The 24,839-nt window shown below is 50.0% G+C and overlaps 1 protein-coding gene across 5 annotated transcripts in view; it reads right to left on the reverse strand.

Annotated features, from left to right (window-relative positions):
* Nucleotides 1-24,839, reverse strand: part of Otof (otoferlin) — a 91,970-nt gene that overhangs the window by 49,668 nt on the left and 17,463 nt on the right. For all 5 annotated transcript variants that reach the window (XM_050128492.1, XM_050128489.1, XM_050128490.1 and 2 more), the window contains exons 2-5: nt 21,182-21,240; nt 8,491-8,579; nt 1,783-1,882; nt 27-208 (exon numbers count right to left, since the gene is read on the reverse strand). In XM_050128492.1, the coding sequence (XP_049984449.1) occupies nt 27-208; nt 1,783-1,882; nt 8,491-8,579; nt 21,182-21,240 (430 nt within the window). The remainder of the gene's footprint in view (nt 1-26; nt 209-1,782; nt 1,883-8,490; nt 8,580-21,181; nt 21,241-24,839) is intronic.

The raw sequence follows: 24,839 nt of genomic DNA on the forward strand, positions 1-24,839 counted from the left end.
TCAGCCAGAGGGGTCCAGCCGCTTACCTTCGAAAGCTCTTCTCGCCGGGTGTTCTGGTGCTGGGCCGGGAGCCAGGGAGCAGCCCATCGGTCTCCTGGCTGTCCTTTTCCTCCTCCTGAAGAGCTTCGTCTCCCAGGAAGTCTCCATCGTCCCAGGAGCCCATTGTGCCATCCGTGGCCTGATACCGGACCTCCATGCTTAGGCTGGTCTGTAGGGAGAGGGACAGTGAGCAGCTGGGCAGGCAATAGCAGTCCCCTGGTACCGGTGGCACCTTTGAGGCACGTTCACTCCCGTGAAGACAAGGTGAGGACCTTCCTGCCTCAGTTTGCAGATGAGAAAAAAAGGCTGAGTACGACTGATACCCAAGGTTCTCTTGTGCTTGGCTCTCCTCTCCCCAGGTGCCCAAGTCAAGTGGCTGTCCTTGGTCGCTAGGCCTAAGCCTGGGTGTGAGGTCTTTAGATCCTCTATAAAGAATCATTCGGTGTACCCCCAAATAGGTCACCTCTTCATCCTCAGAACCAGGCTGTGTACTGGCCTGAGGGGTTCTCCTTGGCAAAATAACAAAACTAATTGAGCGTGTCTTCTCGGAGAAGACCCAGTCCTGGGTTTCCCTCAGCCTAATGCGGTCAGCACTTCTCCCAATTCTTGACTCCTTATCTGCTAGCTAGAGAAAGGGGTCAGGGGAATTGCCTTGGGCTTTTCTTCTGGAGAAAGTGGAGTGCCACATCTGGTCCAGATGTTAAACAGAACCCGGGTGGAGGCAGGAAGATACAGGCTCTTTATACATTAGCTAACATTCTAAGCATTTTCTTTGTATGGCCTTTGACCCCTTAGAACTAGCCGGTGAGGCCACTACACTTTTGTACACGTTGCAGATGGCATGTAGGCCTCACCAAGAATCATCCCCAAGGGTCACGTTCCTTACCACCACACCAGTGGCTTGTGAGTAGCCTCAGAGGAGCTGGAGAGCAGCTGGGAGACAGAGCGGAGCCTGAGGACTAGGCATCAAGGGGGCTCCCGTCTCCTTTCATTGGGACGGACACTGAAGGGTGGATTGGATCTGACTGATTCGTGCATGCCCATGCCGACTTGAGCAGAAATGGACAAACGGAGCAGAAAATGAGATTCTGACCCTTGTTGGACCTCTAGTCAGAAGGGAGCCTCGTCATATGTGCAAGTGGAGGCTACTGTCATGGAAGGGCTGGGAAGGCTCAATCGGCCATTGCATGATAAAAGACACCTCAGATTCATTGCTGAGCTGGATCCGAACGGGAAAACCACATCAGTGGAGAGGAGATGGTGTCCTCATTACCTCACCTAACATTATCACAGTGGGAAAGGCTGAGTTTCGACTTGGGACAGACCCAGTCATACTGCAGAACCTCCAGCACCAGCATTCGGACCAAATGGCTCTGGCAGAATCTCCCTGACGTCCTCCTGCTATCTCCCTTGTCAATCATGGAGCAGTCACTAGACCAGTGGTTCTCAACCTGTGAGTAGTGACCCCTTTGGGGGAGTATCGAATGACCCTTCCATAGTGTTTGCCCAAGAACAAAAGACAACACAGGTATTTTGTTATGATTCATAACAGTAGCAAAATTACTGTTATGAAGTAGAAACAAAATTTCATAGTTGGGGGTCACGACAGCATGAGGAACTGTATTAAAGGGTCGCAGCATTAGGAAGGATGAGGACCACTTCTCTAGAGCATCTTCTGTGGGATGTGCACAGGCCCAGGGGACTGGGTGATGGGAAATTCCTAAGACTCCTTGGCATACCGACCTTGAGGATAGCATTGTTGTCATCCATCAGTGTGTCCGTCACTTTGACACGATTCTCCTCCGCCACCTTCTGCAGCACCATGCGGAAGGTCCCAATAAGTCTGTGAATGACAGAATGAGGAGCTAGGCTGATGCCAGTGCCTGGCTGGCAAGGAGATGGGCAATTGTGAAGACCCTCAACTGGGCCTGGAGCAGCCTGGGAGCCATGGCTGACCTGGCTAGGAAAGCATGTCTGTGAGGGTACCCCTTGCAGTGTGGATGGTTGGATATGTGTGGTCTGTTCCCCTTGGAAAACTTGGAAGAAGAAAGAAATCTAAATGATGGCCACAGGTAGAGACAGGGAATTTAGCCTTGGGAGTGTAGCTGGTCCCTTGCAGTATGGAAGCTTCCAGATGCCACAATGGAAGGTGGTAGGGAGACATGGAGTGTCCTGTTGATGACGGTGGTGGCGGTGGTGGTGGTGGTGAGTGTGTGTGTGTGTGTGTGTGTGTGTGTGTGTGTGTGTGTGTGTGTGAAGCTGAACCCTGGGTCATGCTGGGCAAGTGAGCTACAGGCCCAGCCTAGACTCCTGCCTACACAAGCACTCCTTTCCTCCACTTCCTGACTGGAGCAGAGGGGTAGAAGTCTCTATTCTCATCAACACCAGTCCTCCATCCACCCCACATTTACAGCAAGCTCCTGGTGGGCAGGAACTCCGGGGACCTCAGAATCCCCTTCGTTCAGTTGCATAGTGAGGGTCCGCACACAGAACTGGTGAGAGGCACAGTCTTTGAGACAGGAACTCAGCTCTGACACAAATGATCTCTGCCCTGGGAACCTCCTTAAGCTTTTTTATCTTGGTTTTCATGCATGAATGACATGCTCCTCCCCAACACATGCTCACTCCCCCGGATGTTCCCAGCATTCCTTGTAGCGCCCCATCAAGCAGCCTGCATTCTGTGTCTAGCCTCCTGTTGGTGTTCCCTGTATGCCAGAGTCCCCAGTGTCTGTTGTATTTATGAATGAGCAGCAGTGGGTGTCTAATGGATGCTGACTTGGATCCCATCCCACCATTAGACTGGAAGACTGTTGCCCTGGGAGACAGCAGGGCGTCAGAAAGATGCCCTCATGTGGTACTTCCATCTGGACCCATGGAGAGCACATACACCGTTTCTACAGGGCTTCGAGGCACACACAGTATGTAAAACCTGGATCTGGGGACATGTGTTGCTTGGAGTTTGTAGAGGAGGGAGGTGAGATCAAGAAAGGGGACAGGGACTTAACCAATCAATGACAAATAGAATGAGGTGGACTATCAAATGGATTCTGACACAGACAGGCTTTCTGCCTATAAGATACTAAGGGCTGTGGAGAGGACACTGGTTTTCTTTTCCCAACTCTGGGGCTAGGGAGATGGCTTAGTGAGTGAAACGTTTGCCTCGCAAGCATGAGGAACTGAGTTTCCATCCCAAGCATCTATGTCTTTTTAAAAATAGGTAGGAGCTATGGTGCTTGTCTCTAACTCCAGCACTGAAGAGAGTGGAGGTAGGTGAGTCCCCAGAGCTCATTCCTGGCCAGCCGGTCTGAGGAATCAGTGAGCTCCAAGTTTAGTAAGAAACCCTGTCTCAAGAAATCAGGAAGATGCTAAATGTTGACCTCTGGCCTACGCGTGTGTGCACACACACACAAGAGAGAGAGAGAGAGACAGAGAGAGAGAGAGAGAGAGAGAGAGAGACAGAGAGAGAGAGACAGAGAGAGACAGAGAAAAACAGAGACAGAGACAGAGAGACACAGAGACACAGAGAGACAGAGAGAATACATACATTGTATACCCATGTGCACATAAACACATGGATATGTATGTACCCCCAACACACAGTCCTCCCAGCTGTGTCGAGCGCATGGTGGATCCAGCAGTCAGGTACAACTGTGAAGTGCTTGCCTCCTAAGCTCAGAGCCTCATTGAGTTTCTCAACTCTCTGAGGGCAAACTGTCCACCACGCTAAAGTTTAATTGGGCTTTTAGATTCTTTCCAGAGACGTTCTGTAGAAGATCCTAGTTCCATCTTGGCTTCTCCTTAGCTCGCAGATGCATATGGGTGGTCCAAGTGCTGGTCTGGGCCCCAGGAGATTCTAAGCCATTGCTAGGGAGTCTCAGTTCCACCTTTATAAAGAGGAGGGGTGGGGCACTGAGCTTGGAGACCTCACAACAGTCTGCAGTGGGCAAGAAATAAGGCACCGGTTTTGTGAAGGCCCCGACTGTTATGGTTCTAAACCAGTGGTATACGTGGAATCTTGGGGGGAACCCCCTAACTCCTCACAGGCCCATTGTCACTGCTAGCATTCAGCATTTACCAATTTCCACAGTGCAAATACTCATAGAACACCCAGTTTCAGTATTCTAATGGTATAGAGCCTAGAGGAGTCTACTGAGTCCTAGAGTACCTGCTGGATAGAGGTGGTGGTGGTGGTGAAGGTGGAGGTGATGGTGGCGGTGATGGTTGTGGTGGTTGTGGTGTTGTTGGTGGTGGTGGTGGTGGTGGAGGTGGTGGAGGTGGTGGAGGTGTTGGTGGTGGTGGAGGTGGTGGAGGTGGTGGTGGAGGTGATGGTGGAGGAGGAGGTGGTGGTGGTGGTGGTGGTGGTGGTGGTGGTGGTGATGGTGGTGGTGGTAGGGCCCTGGGCATGCATACTTCCACACATCCAGGTGACACTGTTCCCACTATTCGGGGCACACCGCTTGCCTGTCTCACTCTAAGCCTTTGCTGTCAGGTTCTTCCAGCCACTGTCGCCCCACTCAGCCAGGCGACTGCTGACTACCGGAACCTGGGCACATTTGTTCTCAATATTAGCGGCCCAAGAATAGTCAAAGGTCCCTAGGATCTACCAAGGTGCTGCAGTATGACAAACACCCCCCAGGGGGCAGGAGGGAGCCATTCCCCTGCAGTTGTCCAGAGAGCTCTGATGTCTTCTAGATCTCTTTCACATTACAGTCTGAGATCCTAGGCTTGGGCGGAGAGCTTGATCTGCACGAATTTCTGAAATGGCCTCTCTACCAGGTTTTCAAGCCTCTTCCAGACACAAGGGTGACAGTGATATCAATACCAACACAGCAGTAGGTTGCCACCGCTAGCCCATGCACCACTGCTTGTGACACGCAGCAAACCAACCTCCTGGCAAATCCCCCACTCCTTACTTCCTGGGACAAGCCCTGTGGACATGCAAACCGTCGTTCCCTCTGGAGTCAGACAGATGTAACTTCACTGAGCAGTCGCTGGGGGGATTCCAGTACCTGGCCGCTATGTGAGTCTGTCTAGGTCTGCAACCTCTGAAGTATTGTAATTTTTTTAAATTCTCTCTAAGGTAACGATGTCACCCATGTCCCCGGATGCTGGTGTGGAGGTTGAGATCTATAATACCACAGCTCTCTGCATCAGTGCCTCCTCTGCCGCTATTGTGTGTGGCCTCCCTTCAGAAGGTTCAGCCAGGGCTGGTCCTCTCTGGAAGCTGGGCTCTGGGAACAGATCCAGGTTGTCCCTGATCCTTAAAGCTCTGCCTAGAGCCAGGGCCTGTTGGTGACTGGAGTGAGGTAGGGCCAGGACACTAGGAACTTGCACTCTCAAAGGAAAGAACTTGCCACACACCCAGAGAGGGGTGGTGGTGGTGGTGTGTGTGTAACTAACAGCCCCCCTTCCTCAAATAATAAGTATAAATAAATAAAAACATAGAAATAATAACTTTTGAAATGGACAATTGATAAATTGATAAAGAATGTTCTGAACCTACTGTCTGGGCCTCAGTTTCTCAGGCCAACTCCATCCCTTATGTAGCCTGAGCAGCTCACCCATTAGAAAGAGGGGCCACAGAGGAGCCTGGGAGAAGCCGGGATTCTCAGGTAGGTAGACAGTGGGAAGGAGGTCTCAGGTGCTGATGGGTCCACAGACTGACCACAACAGAGCAGCAATCGGGCACCAGAATCCTGTAAATAATTTACCGTCTTCCCCTGGGAGCCGGTATCAAACGCCTGGGGCTCAGTCCGGTGTCCACTATGCTGGTAGCTTCTGAATTACTCAGGGCCTCTGGCATCCTTGGTGGAAGGAACCACTGCCCCTTAAAGTCCTGGTGAGGCTATATGGGATGCATAAAATCTCATCCGAATGTCATATTTTCATGGAAGCCCCAGGTTTCTTGGAGGAAGCCCTGGTTCTGGGTGGCCACACACACTTCAGGAACTTATGGTCCCTGAATAGTTCCTTTCCACCATCTCTCTACTTCCTGGAAGCCCCTAACACCACTAGGTAGAACCAGGTAAGCCTCTACTTTGGCCCTAACTCTAAGGTAGGAAGTTCTGAGCCCCACTTAACTCCAGACACCTTACTCCTAAGATGGCCTGTATCAGGCTGGGTCTGTGTCTCTTTTTCCAGCTTAGGCCTTGGTCAACAGTAGCCTGGACAGTCTCTGAGTCCTCCTCCACTAGGTACCATGTGACTTTCCTGCCTGCTCTTCAGTGGCAAGAGGGAGAGCAGGAGGGAAGGGGGAGGGCACAGTGTGTGTGGGGGTCATACTTCCTCTGTCTTCCCTCTTCTTGGCATTTCAGGACACCTAAGATGAGCATCAATGCCTGGTAGATTCACTGTGTGGTTATCCATTGCACCTAAAACTTCCAAATGCTTTGTTTGTAGCAGGAATCCTGATGGGGGCTCTGTGCACTCCGGGGTCTGTCTGCTCTGGAAGTCTCCACTGCAAGAAATTCAGCAATCTCTTCCTCGGCTTCCTCCATCTCATTCAGATGCTCTGGCTGCTGGGAGCTACGGAGGTTTAGAAGAGGAGGTGGAAGATATACATCCCATCTAGCTGTTCCAGAGTCTTCTCACATGACCTCCACGTGCCTCTGAGCCTCGGTTTCCCTTTCTGCACAGTGAGGATTTTACTGATGGGGTCTTCTGATTCTGCCTCTCCTCTACATTCACTCGGTCTGCTTTGGGCCCTTCTTTTGTTCCTGCTTTTCCTGACCTGATTAGTCACAGGGTGTCTCACACCAGATAATAAGGCCATGCTTTACTGTGAGGGTCTCTAGCAGGATGCTTTTCCAAAACTTATTGTGGTTCTAGAGGAAGCTGACTGAGTGATGTGATCCTCTGGAGACAGAGAGAAGGCCTCGGTGCCCTAATCGTATTTCCTGTGGTCCTGCCAGCAGACCAGAACCCCGCCCTACAAGGGGTCTATTCAGCTCACCTTTCCCAGTGTTGGCACTCACTGCTTCCTGAGATAGCACGGGTGTGGGAGAGTACCAACTCTTCCAGCTGTTTGCTTTTTTAGTGATACAGCCTGGTCCTCATGTGTCTCTCCTCTTCACATGACAAACAATTTCTTGAGGACAGGGACTGTGCCTTGATCCCCTCATTTTAGCAACCTCCAAGGCTAGCATGGTGGGTTAGTAGATGGGTAGGTGAATGGGTGAATGGATGGATGGATGGATGGATGGATGAATGGGTAATTGGATGGATGGATGGATGGATGGATGGATGGATGGATGGGTGAATGGGTGGATGGATGGATGGATGGATGGATGAATGGATGGATGGGCTGAAGTGATGAATGAGATGAATGCGTAGGTAGGATGCATGAGTGGGATGGGATGAATGGATGAATGAAAATATGGATGACTGAATGAACAGACAGGTTGGTGAGCTACATGATCCTACGACTTTGTCTTGAAGTTTACATCTACTTGCCATAAGGAAAGAATTAGAGTGCCCACCCCAGATGATCACAAGGGTTACCTATTAATGTTCTTTAAAACTGACAGTGAAAGAGCGAACCCTTTGCCTACCCCTTTGGGACTGTATATCTTCTAATGTGGCCCATTACTCCCTTCCCACTGCTTAGACCCTTTAGAGCCTTCCTTGAACTAACACTGCCGCTCCTTTGTGGACACCTTGTAGTTCAGCCATGATCTCCTGTAGGCTACAGAGCAGCAATTCACTTTTTACCCCAAAGCACAGTGTCTCAATTTACTTATGTTTAGCCAACATTCTAGTGTCTTCCAAAACCTGTGCATCACCCACAGAGCAGGATGGGGGTGACTTCGATTGATCTGCTTGTAGGATAACACTCGAGGTGGGTGCATTTCATTCACAGACTGGAAACCCCGTGAGAGCAGACATCTCTCTCTTTAGTATTAGTTCAGTTCATGACATACACTTTGAGTTTTATAAATGTTTGTTGACTGAGTGAATGAACACATCATTTCATTCCAACAGCTGTACTGAGACAAATTCTTATCTTTCTCACACATAAACACAGAGAGCTCAGAGAGGTCCCTTAGCCTGCTCGGGGCCACACCTTAAATCCCTGGCTCAAGGGTATGGGGTCCCTTTCCTTCTAAACCACAGCCCTGAACAGCTGTTAGGCAACTTTACCGTCAGATCACAGGATGTAACAATCATTTGGCTTTTAGCATCTCTGATGGGCTGCATCCTCCAGTCTGAGTAAGGAAGAGCTCAAAAAGAGGCGTATGTAACTTTAAAAGGGCAGGAGATTGAGGGTGGACAGGACGGTGAGCTGCTCTTGGTTGACAATGGTTGCAAGGCCCAGGGCACTTTGAGGATCCCGCAAAGGAGCAAGATGGATAGCTCTTTGGCCTTGAAAGATGGTTTCAAAGTGCAGGGTTCATTGTATGTAATCCTAGAGGAGTCTGAGTCAGGCTGGCCCCCCACCCACCCCATGCTTACTTGTTGCTGAAGACTTTGCTGTAGTTGAAAATCTGGATCTCCAACATCTCATTTTTGTCAATACTGCTGGCCACGGGCCACCGGAACGTCTGTGGAGAGAGGAACAGCTGTGGCCTTGGGTGCAAACAGCGGGGCGGTGGTGAGTGATGAGATGGGGCCTCACATGGGCCAGGCTCTCCAGGGACAAACCATCCACATGCCCACACAGTCAGCTACCATAGCTGCCTCCTGTGGAGGGCATTGTTACCTATTCCTCATTCAAAGATGGTGCTCAGAAAGCTTTGGCAAGCTGCCAAGGTCACAGGATAAGTGTGTGGGGCGGGGGGGGGGGGGAGACATGGCCTGAGAAGGACTTCTGACTCCCAACTCTGTGCTGCTTCCACTGCCTCTCAGCGCTGAGAATGGCGGGGCAGCCAGGGTGGGAGAACTCCAGGGCAGACAGCCGGTGGGGTGGGAGACGATTTCAGGATGAGCTGATTGTGGCAATGTGAACAACAGGGACTCATTCGGCAGCTCTTCCGTGTGGTGAGGGTCAGACCTATACATAGTCTGCCCAACTTACTCTTCCTCCGTTCGCACCCCTAGACATCTCTAAGTCAATAATAAGGATGACTTAGAAACTCGGTGGGTTTTTCTTTCAATGCCCGACGAGTGGTAACTAGGACCCGTTGCAGCTTATAAAAGGAATCGTTCTCTAGGGAAAGCCAATGGTGGGCAGCGCTAGGCTCCTCCCTAGGGATCGCTGTCATCCCTGTCCTCACTTAGCTTTCTTCCATTTGGGGGCAACAAAGACAACTGGGGCAGAAAGAAAGAGAAAGAAGTCCATCCTATGCACAACATTTGGGGTACTCTCTAGAGGAATAGCTTGTAGCCATCACCTTCAAGAATGAGCAAGTCTCCACAGACACCTGCCTGACAGGGAGCTGATGGCCTGCTATGCTCCCTCATCCCCAGAGACCCTACCTTCTGAGCGGGGAGAGAACCGGCATGGCTCTGTTGGTAAATATGGAGTTTTCTTCTGGGGGCCTGCTAATCTACAGCTGGACTGGGGACTTTAAGGGCTTGGGCTTACAGGTCTGTCCTGGCTGATCAGTTTAACCCCCCCAGCCCCCCACTTCATGTCATCTGTTCTTAGGACTAGCCAGGTCCCAGGGAAACTGTGCCGGCTAGTTTTATGTCGACATGACACAAGCTAGAGTCATCCAAAAAGAGGGAACTCCAGTTAAGAAAATGCCTCCATAAGATGGGGCTGGAGGCAAGACATTTTTCTTAATCAGATTGATGAGAGAGAGACCAGCCCATGGTGGGTGATGCCATCCCTGGGCTGGTGGTCCTGGGTTCTATAAGAAAGCAGACCTAGCAAGCCATGGGGAGTACGCCAGTAAGCTGCAATCCTTCATGGCTTCTGCCTCAGTTCCTGCCTCCGGACTCCTGCCTTGGATGAGTTCCTGTCCTAACTTCCTTTAATGATGAGCTTTGGTCATGGCGTTTCATCACAGTGATTGTAACTCTGACTGAGACGGAAACCCTGATGTGAGCCGGAGAGGGGTAGACATCTAGAGGTTGGTGCGGCTCCTGGCAGCCATGTTTCACCACAGCTTCCACTCCTGTTCTCTGGTGCCTGAGGCAGCTCAGCTCAGCTCAGCTCAGCTCCACAGAGAATGTTTTCTAAATGAAGTTGCTCAGACGAGACTGCAGGGAAATCAAGACTTTTCACAAGGCCCAACTCATTAGCCAGGAGCCGATGGGAGCGCATGGAGGGCCCGGAGGGCCCGTTGAGCCTGGGCTTCCAGGAATGAAGGCGGAAGAGCACCGGTTCCCTTTGTGGGCTGTGAGTAGCTCCTGGCATGGCACGGTTAAGCAAGGAGAAACAGATGGTGGTCCTGGAAGTGGCACCCTCAGAGAGGAAGCGTTTTAGATGAACGCGATGGCAACAGCGTGTCACTTAGGGGGAGTGATGAACGGAGACAAGGAAACCCACAGAGAGCCTCTGCTTGTCTCCCACTGGGGTATAGTTCGGTGGGTCACAAGAGCAGACAGGACATAAAGGCCTGCCTCTCTGTCTCTGCCTCTCTGTCATGTTTGTCTGGGTCTCTGTCCCCCCCCCCCCCCCATTTTTGCTTTTCCTTCTTTCTGGCTCTCCATCCATCTGCTTTTCTTGGTCTTTCTCTGCTTCTGTCTCCCCTTTCTCTGTCCTTGTCCCTCTTCCTCATGGGTTCTCATTCATGGCTATCTGATGGCATAATTTCTGGAAACATTTTGAGGTCCCTGCTCCCCAGCTTCAACACTGATGGAGCTAGAATCTCTACATGGGATCCAGGCTCGGTGTGGCGCTGTGTGAGGCCCTCTGACACACTCTGAGGCAGTAAGGAGGCTTAACCAGATGTCAAGCAGATGTTGGTGCCGTGTTCTGGACTTCCCAACCTTCAGAACAGCAAGCCAAATAAACTTCTATGTTTTAGGAATGGCACTGTCTTGGCGATTTTGTTATAGACACAAAGGACAGACTAAGATGAATAGCTGCCTCACAGGGCTGTCGCGAGAACCAAGTGAAATCACACAAGTGACAGGATGTTATATGGAGAGAGAACACAGCGCTGCAAAAAATGAAAGTCATTATTTGTCTGAGCTTGTTTTCCTCCTGTAGGGGCTCTGTACAAGTTGTAGCCAATATGTCTCCCTGGCCCTTCTCCGCCCTGCTTCTGCCTCACACACACTTCATCCGCCTTGTTTTTTCCATGTCTCGTGTCTCTTTCAAACCCTGATTTCATTTCTCATTGTCTCATTTTGGCCATCATTTCCTTTTTTAAAAACAAAACAAAACAAACAAACAAAACAGACGCAGCAGTGCAGCGGCACACACATACGCCCCATCTGCTGAGAACCTTAACAGCCAGATAAGGTGGGAGATTTTAGGGTTTGGGAGCTCCCAGGAGCCATTGCTCACCAAATCGTCCCTGACCAGACAATGCTGCTTAACTCTGGAAGGGAAGAGTTCTGGGGTGATTCCTGTCTCAGTAGCGATTCCCAGGGCACTGCTCTCGAGCAGTAAGCAAGGCTCTGGCAACAGAGCAAAGATGCTCCCCTGCTGAACGGGGTTGAGAGAGACGAGTCCAAGGGCACAGGACTGGTCTGTGCCGAGGCGGGACTGAAACTCCCATCTCCAAGCTTAGTACAAGGCTTTCTCCCTGGCGCTGGGCTGTCTCCTGAGCCTGGGAGAGCAGAGGGGCCTGTGGTTCTGATTATCCATTTAGATCGCCAACTGTAAAATCGTTTATTGATTGAGTGTAGACCACCTATCAGGCGCCGGCTGCCACTTGTCACATAGTATACAATTTTACCACACTTCACAGAGAAGGGAACGGATTCAGGATTTGTCCAGCTACTACCAGTAATGTAGTTTATTAATGGAGAGGTAGACTGTCTGGGCTCGAACCCTGGCACTGATGTTTAACAAACAGAGACCTTGGATGGGTTACCTCACGTCCCAGCTCTCTGATTTAACAGAATGGAGGCAACATCATCTAACCTCGTCTCAGGCATGAGGCAAACACCGGGGAGCTGTGGCTCCGCTGTTATTGGGGTGCCTGCTGCCTCTGTGGCTCCCAGTCCTCCTCTCTCCTTTTTCCCTGTGACTTCCTCCCCTCTCATCTCCAGCTGGGGTCTGTGCTGTCTCTCCTTGAGTCTAGGCTGGCAGAGGTGACGCTGTGTGGGCACCGATACCTGGAAGCTTCCATTATTCGTTGTCTTAGAAATCAGTGGTACAGAAGGAAGTCCGGGCCGTGCTTCTGGAAGAGAGAGGCCCTGGTGGATGTGGGGCCAAGAGGTGGAAACAGAAAGGACCCAGACGGATGCGGTGACGCTATCACAGCTGTCCAGCAGATAGCCAGCCTCAGAAGAGAGGCCCTGGTGGATGTGGGGCCAAGAGGAGGAGGCAGAAAGGACCCAGATGGATGCGGTGATGCTATCACAGCTGTCCAGCAGAACCAGATAGTCAGCCTTAGAATCAGAAGCCACAGTAGAGTGAAGATTTTTTTCGGTCCCTGTGTGGCTTGTTGCACAGCAGTGGGTAACCATGACATTATCCAATGCTGCCTCTGGTTCTCCATATCAGGTCTGTATCAAGATCACGTCACACCAGCAGCAGGGCTGGGATCCATGCCCCTGCCTTGGTCACCACACACACACACACACACACACACACACACACACACACACACACACACCAGTTCTCTTGCTCCTCTCCTCCCTATTGGTTCGCAGAATGTCATGATGCCCGTTTTGAGGGCATTCAGAGCAGGGGCAGAGCTGAGGCATGGGTGTCTGTTCACTGTGCTCACTGGGGCTTCCCTGCACCCTTTACAGCAGATGCTCAGCACAGGTAGCCATGAGGGGTTAGCAGGAGTGTGTTCTTTGGGGGTAGCTGAGGCTGGCCAGGCTTATGGCATAGAGCCAGAACCCAGGAAGTGTTCAGTTAATGAAGCCATTTATTAAAAGTGTTATTATGGTGCCGTTTGTTCCAGGAGCTGGGCAAGATTTGGCTTCTTGGTGACAGACTCTTGAGGGCTGCAGAGGTTTCTGGGGACATCGGGTTCGTCTCCAGCCTGGGCAGCACTAGCAAAGTCTCTTCCTGTGGCCATTGCAGCTGAGGACAGTGGCTTTTATTTCTGGAAGTGCCCAGAAAAAGTGGTTGCCTGGAGACGGGTCAATAAAATCCAACTCACCATGTAACATCCTGTTCCATCAACCCCAAACCTGGGATCCTGACCCTGTTAGGGTAGCAGCTGAGCCAAACATTGCTCCCTCAGATGTCATGAGCTACCACACCCCGTTCAGGGGCACAAGTTTGCTGAGCATCTTCTGTGTACCAGATCTGTGAGCAGCTGGCTCCATGTGGGATACAGGGATGCAGGGGTTCTGGGGTGCAGGGATTCAGGGATGCAGAGGTGCAGGGATGCAGGGGTTCAGGGATGCAGGGGTACAGGGTGTAGGGAAGAATGCAGGGATGAATGGATTCAGGGATGCAGAGATGAAGGGGATGCAGGGGTGCAGGAATAAAGAGATTCTGGGATGAAGGGATGCAGGGGTTCAGGGATACAGGGATGCAGGGATACAGTGGTGCAGAGATACAGTGGTTCAGGGGTACAGGGATGCAGGGTGCAAGGATGCAGGGATGAATGGATGCAGGGGTGCAGGGGTGTGGGATGTTTCCCAGTCCTGGGATATATCTAGATGGCTCTGAAGACAAACTGTCCTGAAACAGCAGCATGCAATGAGACTGTCCAGGAGCTGGGGGCAGGGTACTTGTGGTGGAGAAAGGAAAGATGATCTCTGTCAGGGAGAGTCTCGGGAGCTCCCTGAGTGTCTAGTTGTGACCCACTTCACCAGCTTCAGGCTTGGGCTAACGTGGCTAGCACTGGCAGGATGCAGTGTTCTGTATCTTATCAATCCCAGGGTTCTGGGACACCACAGAGCTCCCTGGCGTGTGGGAGGATGACCTGGATCTTCCCTAGCTTGCCCACTGACTGGGGGTAGAAAGTCCTATCAGTAGGCTAGCAGACCCCCATGCTTGGGGGGAAAAGTTGAGAGTTGTGGGTTCTCCATAAATATTTGGGGTATAATAGATACAGTCCTGGGAGACAAAGGACCTATTCTACACTTGCCTCTGGAAGTCTCGGGGAGCCCTTTCTTCCTATAGACCTCCTCTCCTACCACTAGAAAATATTGCACCTTGACTAACTGACCTCTAAGGCACCTTACAGTAACTGTCTGTGCCTAGTCTTCTGCTTATTCTAAAGGCCAAGCTGAGGGCCTGCCCATACCACTAGCTCAGCCGAGCACTTCGGATCTAGACCCAGGCCTGCCTGAAGTTACAGGTGCCAGGCTAGCAGATGTCATTCCTTTCTTTCTTTTTTTGTCCTAATGTTTTCAGCGCTGTGTGTTAGACCAACGATGAAGAGATGGTACATTCCTGTCTTCTTGGAACTCACAGCCCATGGCTTCCAGATGTAAACAGAAGTGGGCTGGCAGGCTAGGTCCTTGCTCAGGCATTGCCAGCCTGAGCTTAGAAGCCCCTAGATCATCTAGCTTTGCGAGTACTGAGCACCTCAGGGCAGGGCTGAATCATTTATATCCCTTTCAGTCACCCTGGGCCCTGGAATCAGACAGACTAGCATTCAAATCCTGGCATGGCTTCTTATGACCTGGCATGATGTCTCTCAGCCAGCTATACTAGGGCCAAGCTCTCTCCCCTTAGCATTGTTGAAGTGGTCTGGTTACTTGGGGGTGGGAGGGTCCACACAGTGTCCGTGTTTAAACCAAAGCAGTCAGGATTGAGACAGACTTGGTGTGATCCCCCGTTCTCCTCTCTCACCCCACTCCCCCCGACCCCATTGCCTCCTGCCTCAGCTTCTTCGGAGCTACCAGCACAATGCGGGATCTCGGGTTCCAGCCCCTAGGAAAGGGGACACCTCCGGGCTCTGTTTCCATTGCTGTTGGAGGAGCATTGTTTTTCTTCCCGGCTACCTCCTGCCCACTCAGGTTGCTCAGTCCAAAGCCGTTTGTCTACTTGTGTCAGAATCAAGCAGGTGCCCCTCCCTTGCTTGGACTCCTTACCCTAGCAGAAGAAGCACATTTAACCTTTTTGCCTTCATTCCGTTTTCCTAGCCTTACAAGGCAGCGTGCAAGGAGGAACCCCTCCTCTCGTTTTATGGAAGAGTCCAAGACTCAGAAGCATTGTCTCATGAGAGATTTAGAGTCCAGGTCTCCTGACTCCCAGGTTCCCCAAACTATGTATCTCTCTCTCTAAGCCAGTTCCTGAAGGCCCTAGGCAGAATCTAGGGACAGAAGAGACCCTTGGAGAATTCACAAGGGTTTCTTTCCCAGACCTCAGGTTCCATCAGGGATCACCAGAGAGGAATGTAGGGCTTGTCTACCTGGGGCAGGAATGTATCTTCACGGTCTCTTTGGGGGTCGAGGAGCTGCCCCTCCTGCCTTCTGGAATACACACTAGTAGCCAGGCTAGAGGAAGGAGAGGAAGCCTGGCTCACTTGGGCAAGCCAGCCAGAGTCTTGAAGCTTCAGGACAGCTTTTTGTTGCTGCACCCAGAGAGGTCCTCAAATCTGGTCTTGGTAGTGTCCACTTAGAATCCTGCCTTGGCCACTTCCATTCTATCACTTTGTAAGGGGACATTCTCTGGGCCCGGGTGTCATCACCTGTGGGTTATTATGGGGACTGGATGGAAGAGGAAGGCTCAGAGAGTATTGGGCCACCCCTGCCCTCACACCCACAAGTACCAGTGACTCTCTCTTAAGTGATAACTAGGAACTTTCTGGTCCCCCCACCTCCACCCAAAAGCCAGGGAGCACACTGGCAAGCTTCTCTCTGTCTGACAGTGGCTCTTGGATCCTGTCAGTGTCTGCCATAGCTCCCTGGCTTCTGCCTCTTCCCTGTGGTCACTGAACACTGTCTCTGCCATAGCTACCTGGCTTCTGCCTCTCCTCCATGGTCACTGAACACTGTCCCAGAGACAGCCCGATGTTAAATTCCTATATGGACCATCTCGGTCGCTCCCACTAGCTTAGGCACCTTCCTCACACTTAGACTATGCCTCGTGTAGATGTCCAGTGGCATCAAGGACATCTTTTACCTGACCCGTGTTGGCCTGTTCTGGAAAGAGGAAGGACACGGTGATTAACTTTGAATGTCGCCTGTTATCTGTGGCTCAGGTGTCCCGGGTGCAGTGTATGGAAAGGGGCTGTATTGTCCTTGGAAGGGGCATCAGGTTACTGACGGCCTGGGACCTGGGCTGACAGGGCCCCTAGGAGTCTTGCTATAGGCCCTGGGAAGGCAGGCCTGTGAGAAAGTGATCCAGAGCCCCTGACTGAAGAAGGGAAGTGGAGAAGGGAGCCAGCAGGCTATGCTGGGGGGGGGGGGCGGCGGATTAGGCTGCAGCCTCGTGATAGCAGGGTCTCTTTATCACAACGGCCCCTCATTTTGCTCGTTGTCTCCCAGAGAGACTGCATGTCCATCTCCAGCATGACTTGACAGAGGTGGCAACTGAGCCTAAGCCAAAGTTAAAAGCTGCACAGCAAGGAGACAGAGAACACAAGAACCGACCGCTCCCACAGCACTGGGGACCAGTCCAGCTGTCCCACGGCAGAGGGGCACACCCAGTGGGGAGTCAGTGGACTCTAGGCTTCACTTCTCCTGGCTCCTGGTCTGGGTCTGAACTGCCAGCTATACCATATGGCTGGCCCAGGAGGAGGAAAAATAACTGGTTTGGGTGGTCCCTCAGCCCGGTGATTCAGTTGGACCTCAAGTCTGCCGTGGGATTCTTCTCAGCACACAGCCAGACATGAGAAACAAACACCAACAAAAAGGACATGCTGTTCTGGGGTTAGGTGGGGGGTCACATTGAGCTTTAGGCTTAGGCCAAGCTGGTGACTTAAGACTGTTGGCTCTCACCTCCAAAGTCAGCTCTGGAAAAACACTCAAGCAGCAGAAGGGAGAGACGGATTCCAAGCAGAAAGACTAAAGGACCCAGACACCTGAATATATCTCTGGCTGTTGAAGCTAGTGGCTGTTGGAACCTGAAGGCTGCCAGTGTGGGGCCTGTGGTGAGGGGAGGAGACCTAAGGCTGAGGAAAAGTTTGCTATGAGACCGGCTGTATCTCTGATAAACTACGACATGAGCCTTGGTGAGGTGGGCAATAACACAAGCAGGTGCTGACGGACCAGCAGCTCATGTCTCTTGTTGAATCCTGGAGCCACTGCCAATGGTGTTTCTCCTGATTCCAGTGAGGGCTCTGCACACTTCTGGGGTGGCTTGGGCCCACTTTGTTCAGCCCGAAGTACCTCTCTCTCAACCAGCCTGTCACCAGAGAGTGTGGTCCACACAGGGACCCTGCACAGAGGGAAGCAAAGGCACTTAGGCAGTACCTCTCCTGTGAAAGACAGACAGTAAGGACACTGAAGCCATTAGGGCCACGGCACTGAGTTAGCACAGCACCTGGGCCATCCGGGAATGTATTAGCAAGGTAGTGTGAGGGCAGGGAAGCATCACAAAGACCAGGCCGTGCTCTGAAGGACCAAGAGAGAGCAATAGTTTTAATCAAGAATTGGGGACTATGGCTAAAGTTTTTTTTTTTTTTAAAAAAATAGTAAACAAAGGTTAAAAAGGCATAGATTTGTTAAGGCTCACAAAATGGGAGCAATAAGGAAAATCTACAACCAAACCCACCATAATAAAATTTAAGAATACCATGCTACAGGGCTAAAGAGATGGCTCAGTGAATAACGGGACTTGCAGTCAAGACTGGTGATGGTGATCCTCAAACCCACACAGTAGAAGGAGAGAACTGTCTTTTAAAGTCATTCCTAGATTCTCACATAAGTTTCTTGATGTGTTGGTGTGTGATGCCACCCCCCACACACACAACTAACTAACTAAATGTGATAAACAAAGACTTTTCAGTACAGGCTGGAGTGTAGCTTAGTGATGGCACACTTGCTTACCATGTGCAGGGCTCTAGATTTAATCCCCAGGACATATAAAAGTTGCATAAAAACTTCTTTGGTGGAAGAGGTATCAAGGACTGTTGTGGACTATTAATGATGTAAAGGTGTGTTGCATTTTATGTTGCATTTGTTTAACTCTGTGCAGCTGTGTTACTTTGCCTGCCTAAGTCACCTGATTGGTCTAATAAAGAGCTGAATGCTTAATAGCTAGGCAGGAGAAAGGATAGGTGGGGCTGGCAGGCAGAGAGAATAAATAGAAGAAGAGAGAAGAAGAGGGGGGAGAGACAAGAAGAGAGGAGGACGCCAGGGGCCAGTCACCCAGCCACACAGCCAGTCACAGAGTAAGAAGGAAATAAAGAAATATAATAAAGAAAGGTAAAATCCCAGAGGCAAAAGGTAGATAGGATAATTTAAGTTAGCAAAATTGGCTAGAAACAAGCCAAGCTAAGGCTGGGCATTTATAAATAAGAATAAGTCTCCGTGTATTTATTTGGGAGCTGGGTGGTAGGTCCTAAAGAGAAAAAAAAATAAAACAAAATAAACCGACTATAGTGGACAAAGTTAAAAAGGCCCATTGTAGACAGAATCGACATGAGAGATGGAGTGAGGTGGAGAAACCGAAGAGGCATGAGAAAATATTAAAGTAGCTACACTGACGATAAACTACTCTAACTGATTTCTATGAGTTATCAGTAGGGACTTTAATTTTCAGAAGGGTAACTGTCGAAAAGATTATGATCTTTCAATTAAACCTTACCAAGCAATGGAAAGCTGAAAAGGAGCAAACAAAAGGGAAGGGAAATATAAAACAAGATGCTGGTGGATACAGCAATAAATGGAAACGGTGACATCATTGGTTTATAAACAGAAACTCCAGGGCTGGACAAATGGTTCAGCGGGTGAAAGCACTGACTGCTCTTGCAGAGAGCCCTGGTTCTATTCCCAGCACCCACACAGAGGCCCACAACATCTGTAACTACACTTCCAGGGAACCCGATGCCCCCTTCTGGTCCCTGTGGGCCCTGTACATATGGTACACATACATATATTAGGCAAACATTTATACACATATAAAAAAAATTCTTTTAAAAACCAGAAACACTCATATGGGTAAAAAAATGAGATCTAAAAATCTTAATAAGATACACCTAAACTTAAAAACATGAACATATAGAAAAGATAGTCTAGAAAAAAAAACTGAGATTTGCAGTGTGTGTGTGTAAAAAGGAAGTCCATATTGACTTTAAACTTGTGATCCTCCTGCCTCAGTTTCTCAAATATTAGAGTACAGTCATGTGCCACAAATACCTAGGTAACAGCCTTAGGATCCAATAAAATAGACACTAATGCAAACATCATGGAGGACAAGAAAAAAAACCTTATGCTAGTAAGTGAGAAAAAGGACATGCAGAGAAAGCTACTGTGAACATATAGCAACTAATAACACAGTTTCAAAATATAGCAAGCACAGCTAACAGAACATCAGGTGGAAATAAATAAAACAACAGCTGGATCTTTGACCTAGTTCATAGAGAGTTGATAGACTCCCCCCCGCCCCCGCGACCACACACACACTGTCTCTCTCATTCTAGACATGAGTTCATCTGACTGAGGCTGGCCTTGAACTTGATATGTAGTTGAGGGCAACCAGAACTTCTTGATCCTCCTGCCTCTACCTCTTTGGTGCTGCATTCCAGGCATGTGCCACCATGGCTGGTTTATACAGAGCTGGGGGTTGACCCCAGGCTGTGAGCACCCTACCAATTGAGCTACATCTCAGTAGGCATTTTAAACATCTAGCATCAACAGAGACTGGTACCCAGAATATACTAAGAAGATCAGTAAGAAAGAAGAACAACAACCCAGACAGCCTAACTGATAAAACGGCAAGGAATATGACAACTTGCCAAAGAGGGAACTAAAAGACTGAAGGCATGATCAAGAGATGCTCAAATCCGTTAGTAATTAGGGATCTGCAAAGTAAATAAGAGATCCCTGTGCACTGGTGAGAGTCAGGGGCCTGGGAACCCCAACTGTGGGCGAGCATGTGGGCACAGGAAGCGTCACTCTCTGTCTCACAGGCTGTGGCAGCACTGGGTCATATTAAGTGTAGGAAGCACCAAAAGCCACAGATTCTGGATGCTGGTGCTCATCTTGGGGAAGACACTCACACAGATGCAGGAAAAGTGTGGAGACCATTTTCTGTATTTCTAGTGCCATGAGCTAGGAACCCTTCCGGTAGAGAAGGCAGGGGGTCAGCTCATCCTGGCTTGCCCAGGAGCTCCCCATTTTAGTACTGAAAGCCTGTTTCTCTGGAATCGTCTCCATCCCGGGCAGTCTGGGATGGTCGGTCACCCTCCGTTGGCGGTGTCCCAAGCAGCGCTATGTAACACAGATGGGACTTAGAAACAGTATATAGTGAAAAAGTAGAAAAGAAAATATTTAACACATTTTCATTTAAATAAACAAACATATGCTTACAGCAGTCCAAACCATGCAAAGAGGTATAGAGAAGCAAAAGGACTCCGTTGCCTACGTTAGAATGGTAGTGTGTGAGAAAAACACACATGTGCACACACATACCAAAAGACATAAGCGGGGCCTTATGGGGTCGAGGAGATGACGTGCCATAAACTAAAGAGAATGCTTTATACATCCAATGATTCTGAGTCTATGGTTTAGAAGAAAATGAACTAGGGGGACCACTGTGCGTATGTCTTTCAATGTTCCCACCAGGAAGCTCTGAGAACTTAGGGACAAGTATCTGATGCTCTTAAAAGGCTGAATCCTTGTGAGAAGGGCATCGTAGAAGCCCTGGTGGCCTGGTTACTCCAAGGACACCACGAGACACTGAGGAAAAACCCTCCCTGATGCCCTGGAGAGTCTTGGGCTGACTTTAGATATCTGGTGGCATTTTCTCTACAGGGAGCGAAGAGGTCCAGTTCTGGCAGTAGCTTTGGGCCTGGTTGCCCAGCTGTTACTCACTGGATGGGCTTCCGCTGTGTGGAGGCTTCCACCACCACCCACCACCACCTCCTCCCAGAAAGTCACTCCAATGAAGCAGGCTGCAAACAAACCACCCAGGGTTTAGGGTCACAGCCACCCCGGGGTGTGGGGGGGTGGGCAGAGAGGAGAGTTTGCTGGAAAGAGGAAAGGGACGCAGATATTCTACCTCATCGAAGTCGGCCACATCCTCACAGTTCTCCAGGACCCGGGAGTAGAAGGACTGCCCTGTGGATGGAGGAGAACGTAAGGTCAGACTTGTCTAGACAGTGAGCTGGGGACACACCTTTCTTTTCTTTTCTTTCTTTTTTTTAAAAAAAGATTTATTTATTTATTTATTTATTTATTTATTATGTATACAACACCTTTCTTGAGGGTATCAGAGCAGCATTTGATCCCATGGCTGTACAGCTCTCGCCAGAATGAGGGACGTCCCCACACATAACCTCTTATCTGACCTTCTAGCAGCCAAATGCTATTAACTCTGTTTTTATAGATGGGACACTGAAACCTAGGATAAGGCCCAGGCTAGCCAGAGTAGAAAAGTGGACCCGGGGTTCTTCTGTTGTTACCTGGGGCCCCTTGGTCTTCTTCTGCACTCCCCAGCCCTGCCGCCACAGCAGAAGCCTGGTTGATAAGGGGTAGTGGGCCTCTTCAGACTAGTGGGGCTTTGTGGGGTCTAACCCATTCTGTGACCATATCCACGGCCACCGCAGGATCTTCTGCTTAAGACAAAACCAGGGCCAAGAATTAGGGCCCACCTTCTTCTAAGAGATGACCGAGGACTGCTCTGGAGAATTTGCTCGGAAGCCCTGTGTAGTCCCAGGCGGTGACTTGTTCCTCTGGTATCCCCATTTGGGTCCCCAAGCTGCCCAGGCAGGCCCATGATGCCTGGGTAGACGTGCAGAACTATGTATAAAAGTCCTCAGTTAGCCAACAGGACTCTGAGCATGCGTGAGCCCCTCCTTTTTGTCTAAGCAGCACCACCTCACTGTCATTAGGGTGGTGTGTGGACTGCACCCTCGTACCATGAGGAAGTCCTAATAATGTTTCTTTTTTTTTTTTCCTGGTCTGAGACTGGGTCTCACTGCATAGCTCTGGCAGGCCTGCCTCTGCCTCCCTGTTAAAATCACGGGCCACCACACATAGCCTAGTGAAGTTTCTCTCAGATCGTTTAACTGCGTATGTTGGTGAAGTCTACCGGTGTGTTAAGCAAGAACGCACCAATGGCTGGTAATGCTAGAGACTGCTTGTGTTGGAAGTGGCCAGTAGCCAGTACTGGTAGCTCTGAGATGGCTCTGAGGAGAACCGCAGCACGGTGGGGAGCATGACTACTGAAGAGTCCCAAAGAGCGGCAGCTGGGGGGCAGGGGACACGGAGGCTGACAGTGGGAGCTGGACCTGCTGGAGCTGAAGACACAGGCTGCGGATTCTAGGGGCACCGTCACTTTATCTGCTCAGGATTTCTGTCTGAACTGAGCCAAAAAAAAAAAAAAAAAACCCTTCAACCAAGTGGAAACTCAACCAGCCAGCAGCCAGCTAGCTCTTCGGCTCTTTGTTTTTGAGATAGAGTTTCTCTGTGTAGGCCTGGCTGTCCTGGAATTCTCTCTGTAGTTAGACCAGGCTGGCTTTAAACTCACAGAGATTCACCTGCTCCTGCCTCTCGAACGTTAGGATTAAAGACGTGCGCCACCACCGCCCAGCAAGCAGCCAGTGCTCAGGTTGTGGCTCTCCTGACCCATGACCAATAGTCTTTCCATCTCTGTGCCCCCTTTGCAGAAAGGCAGGCTCAGTGGGCTTCTTCCCTGTGCTTTGCTCCTAGCCCCTCCTTTCTGGCTGGCACAGGAAATAGAGGGTTTGGATAAGCATGCATGTCTCAGGCCACCCTCCGCAGTGGACCCTGGAATCTACACACCTCACATGGGGATTGTTGAGTGGAAATGGTGAAATCACCTTTTCAGATGTGTCCAGTCTGGGCCAAGCGGCTGGAAGAATCAGATTTGTAGAGAGTGGGGGCAGGCTAATGGGGATAGGTGAAGGCACCTAGTAGTCCAAACCACCATGAGAAATAGTCACTAGAATTCTTGATGTACAGGGCTATGGGGATTCTAGATGGGAGGATGAGAAACTTCTCCAGGATCTCACTCTCAAGGGACCATAAAAGGGGAAGCCACAGGGTTGTAACAGACCCTAGTCAGTGTCATATAAAACATGCCCAAGACACAAGTGTGCATGAGATACAGAAATGACACAGATAAGGCAGGGTGCCCACTGTTCGAGAACGGGATGGAATCCCATGACGAGGGTTGTAATTTCTATCAGGAAGAAACCAAGTAGATAAAGTTAAAAATTATTATTTACAATTAACTTCTTATGCTCTGTCTGTTCCATACTAAAAAAGGTGACATTCTAACATCCTCTTTCTTCAGCAAAAACAACTCCCCAGTTGTATACACATATTCTGTGCACCCACATGGAAAGATCGCAATCACTAAGTGGTCATCTCTGAAGCAAAGAGTAGATTCTGCAGGCATATACTTGCTTCGCGTTCTTACTGTACATTAGGTATATTATATGTGAGTGAAAATTTTTTTGTTTGCCTGTTTTGCTCTGTTTCTTGGAGACTGTCTTGATATATAGCCCAGGCTAATCTTTAACTCTCAAGAGTTGACTTACTCTTTCAACTACTGGGATGTCAGGCTTGTGCCATCTCATCTGGCTTTGTGTGTGTGTGTGTGTGTGTGTGTGTGTGTGTGTGTGTGGCGTTAGAGCTTGAACAAGGGCCGTGTGTATACAAGACACTCTTTCTCTGAAGTGTATCCTTTACTATGGATGGTTTCTTCTTTACAGATCATATTTTACTTTTGTAATCAAAAGGGAAATAAGTTCAAATCCTCACCAACCTAAACCAGCGGTCTATGTCACAGAAGGCTTTTCCCAACTTGAACTCAATCCTGTCTGGGAGTTAGTGTGGCTTGTCACTGGTGGCCATGGCTGGGTGGCCAGGTGACTTGGTATTAGGGAAACATGCTCTTCTCCCAGAAAGTCTGAAGACCTTGCGTGGGTAGCGCTGGGCCAATACAGAATGAACCCCGTGTCAGGAAGGATGCAGGTGAGCATAGAGGCTTGGCCAGGGCTTGCTCCTCTTAGGAACTGCCTCAGATTTTCTGGGCCTCGGTGGCCTGGTCTTTTGTTTCTGAAACAGCGTCATCACTGTAGCCTAGCCTGGCTTTGAACTCTCAGCTGTCCTCCAGGTATGAGCCACCCTGCCTGGCCAGCTTAGCCATTTAATTCTGTTTAATAAGAGACTTCCAGGACATGAATGGTTTTTATAACACAGGGGGTAGAGCTGGCTCCTGACTAGGAAGTGAGGGGTTTCAATGTTGGGTGAACAGAAACAAGTAAGCGGGCATGCAAGTGTGTGTGCGCACATGTGCATGTGTGTATGCGTGCGTGTGCCTGCGTGTAGAAAGGGTTGCCTGGTTGCATCTGAGATAATGACGGCGACACTGTGAAGCAGAGAAGTAATACACACAGAAAATGGATGGGACTAGATGAGACAGAAAGAGTCTTTAGCACTAGCCAGGGACAAAACACAGGAAGAAAATCGAAAAGATAAAGCTCCACCTTGCATTCGATGGCAGCCAGCAGAGGCAGAGGAAGCGTGAGCCATGACGTTTGAGCTCTGTGCCTCTGTTAATTTTTCCCTCGGGCAGCACGCGCAATAAAACTCGAGAATCAGGTGAGCGCTGTTGTGCATTGGGCTTCCCCAAGGACCCACAGCTCTGAATAATCAAAGGCCTTTTCATCCTATAAGGTCTTAATGAG

The sequence above is a fragment of the Alexandromys fortis genome, unplaced genomic scaffold, assembly GCF_014885135.2.
Source record: "Alexandromys fortis isolate MF-2015 unplaced genomic scaffold, M_Fortis_MF-2015_v1.1 scaffold_304, whole genome shotgun sequence".
Classification (NCBI taxonomy): Eukaryota; Metazoa; Chordata; class Mammalia; order Rodentia; family Cricetidae; genus Alexandromys; species Alexandromys fortis.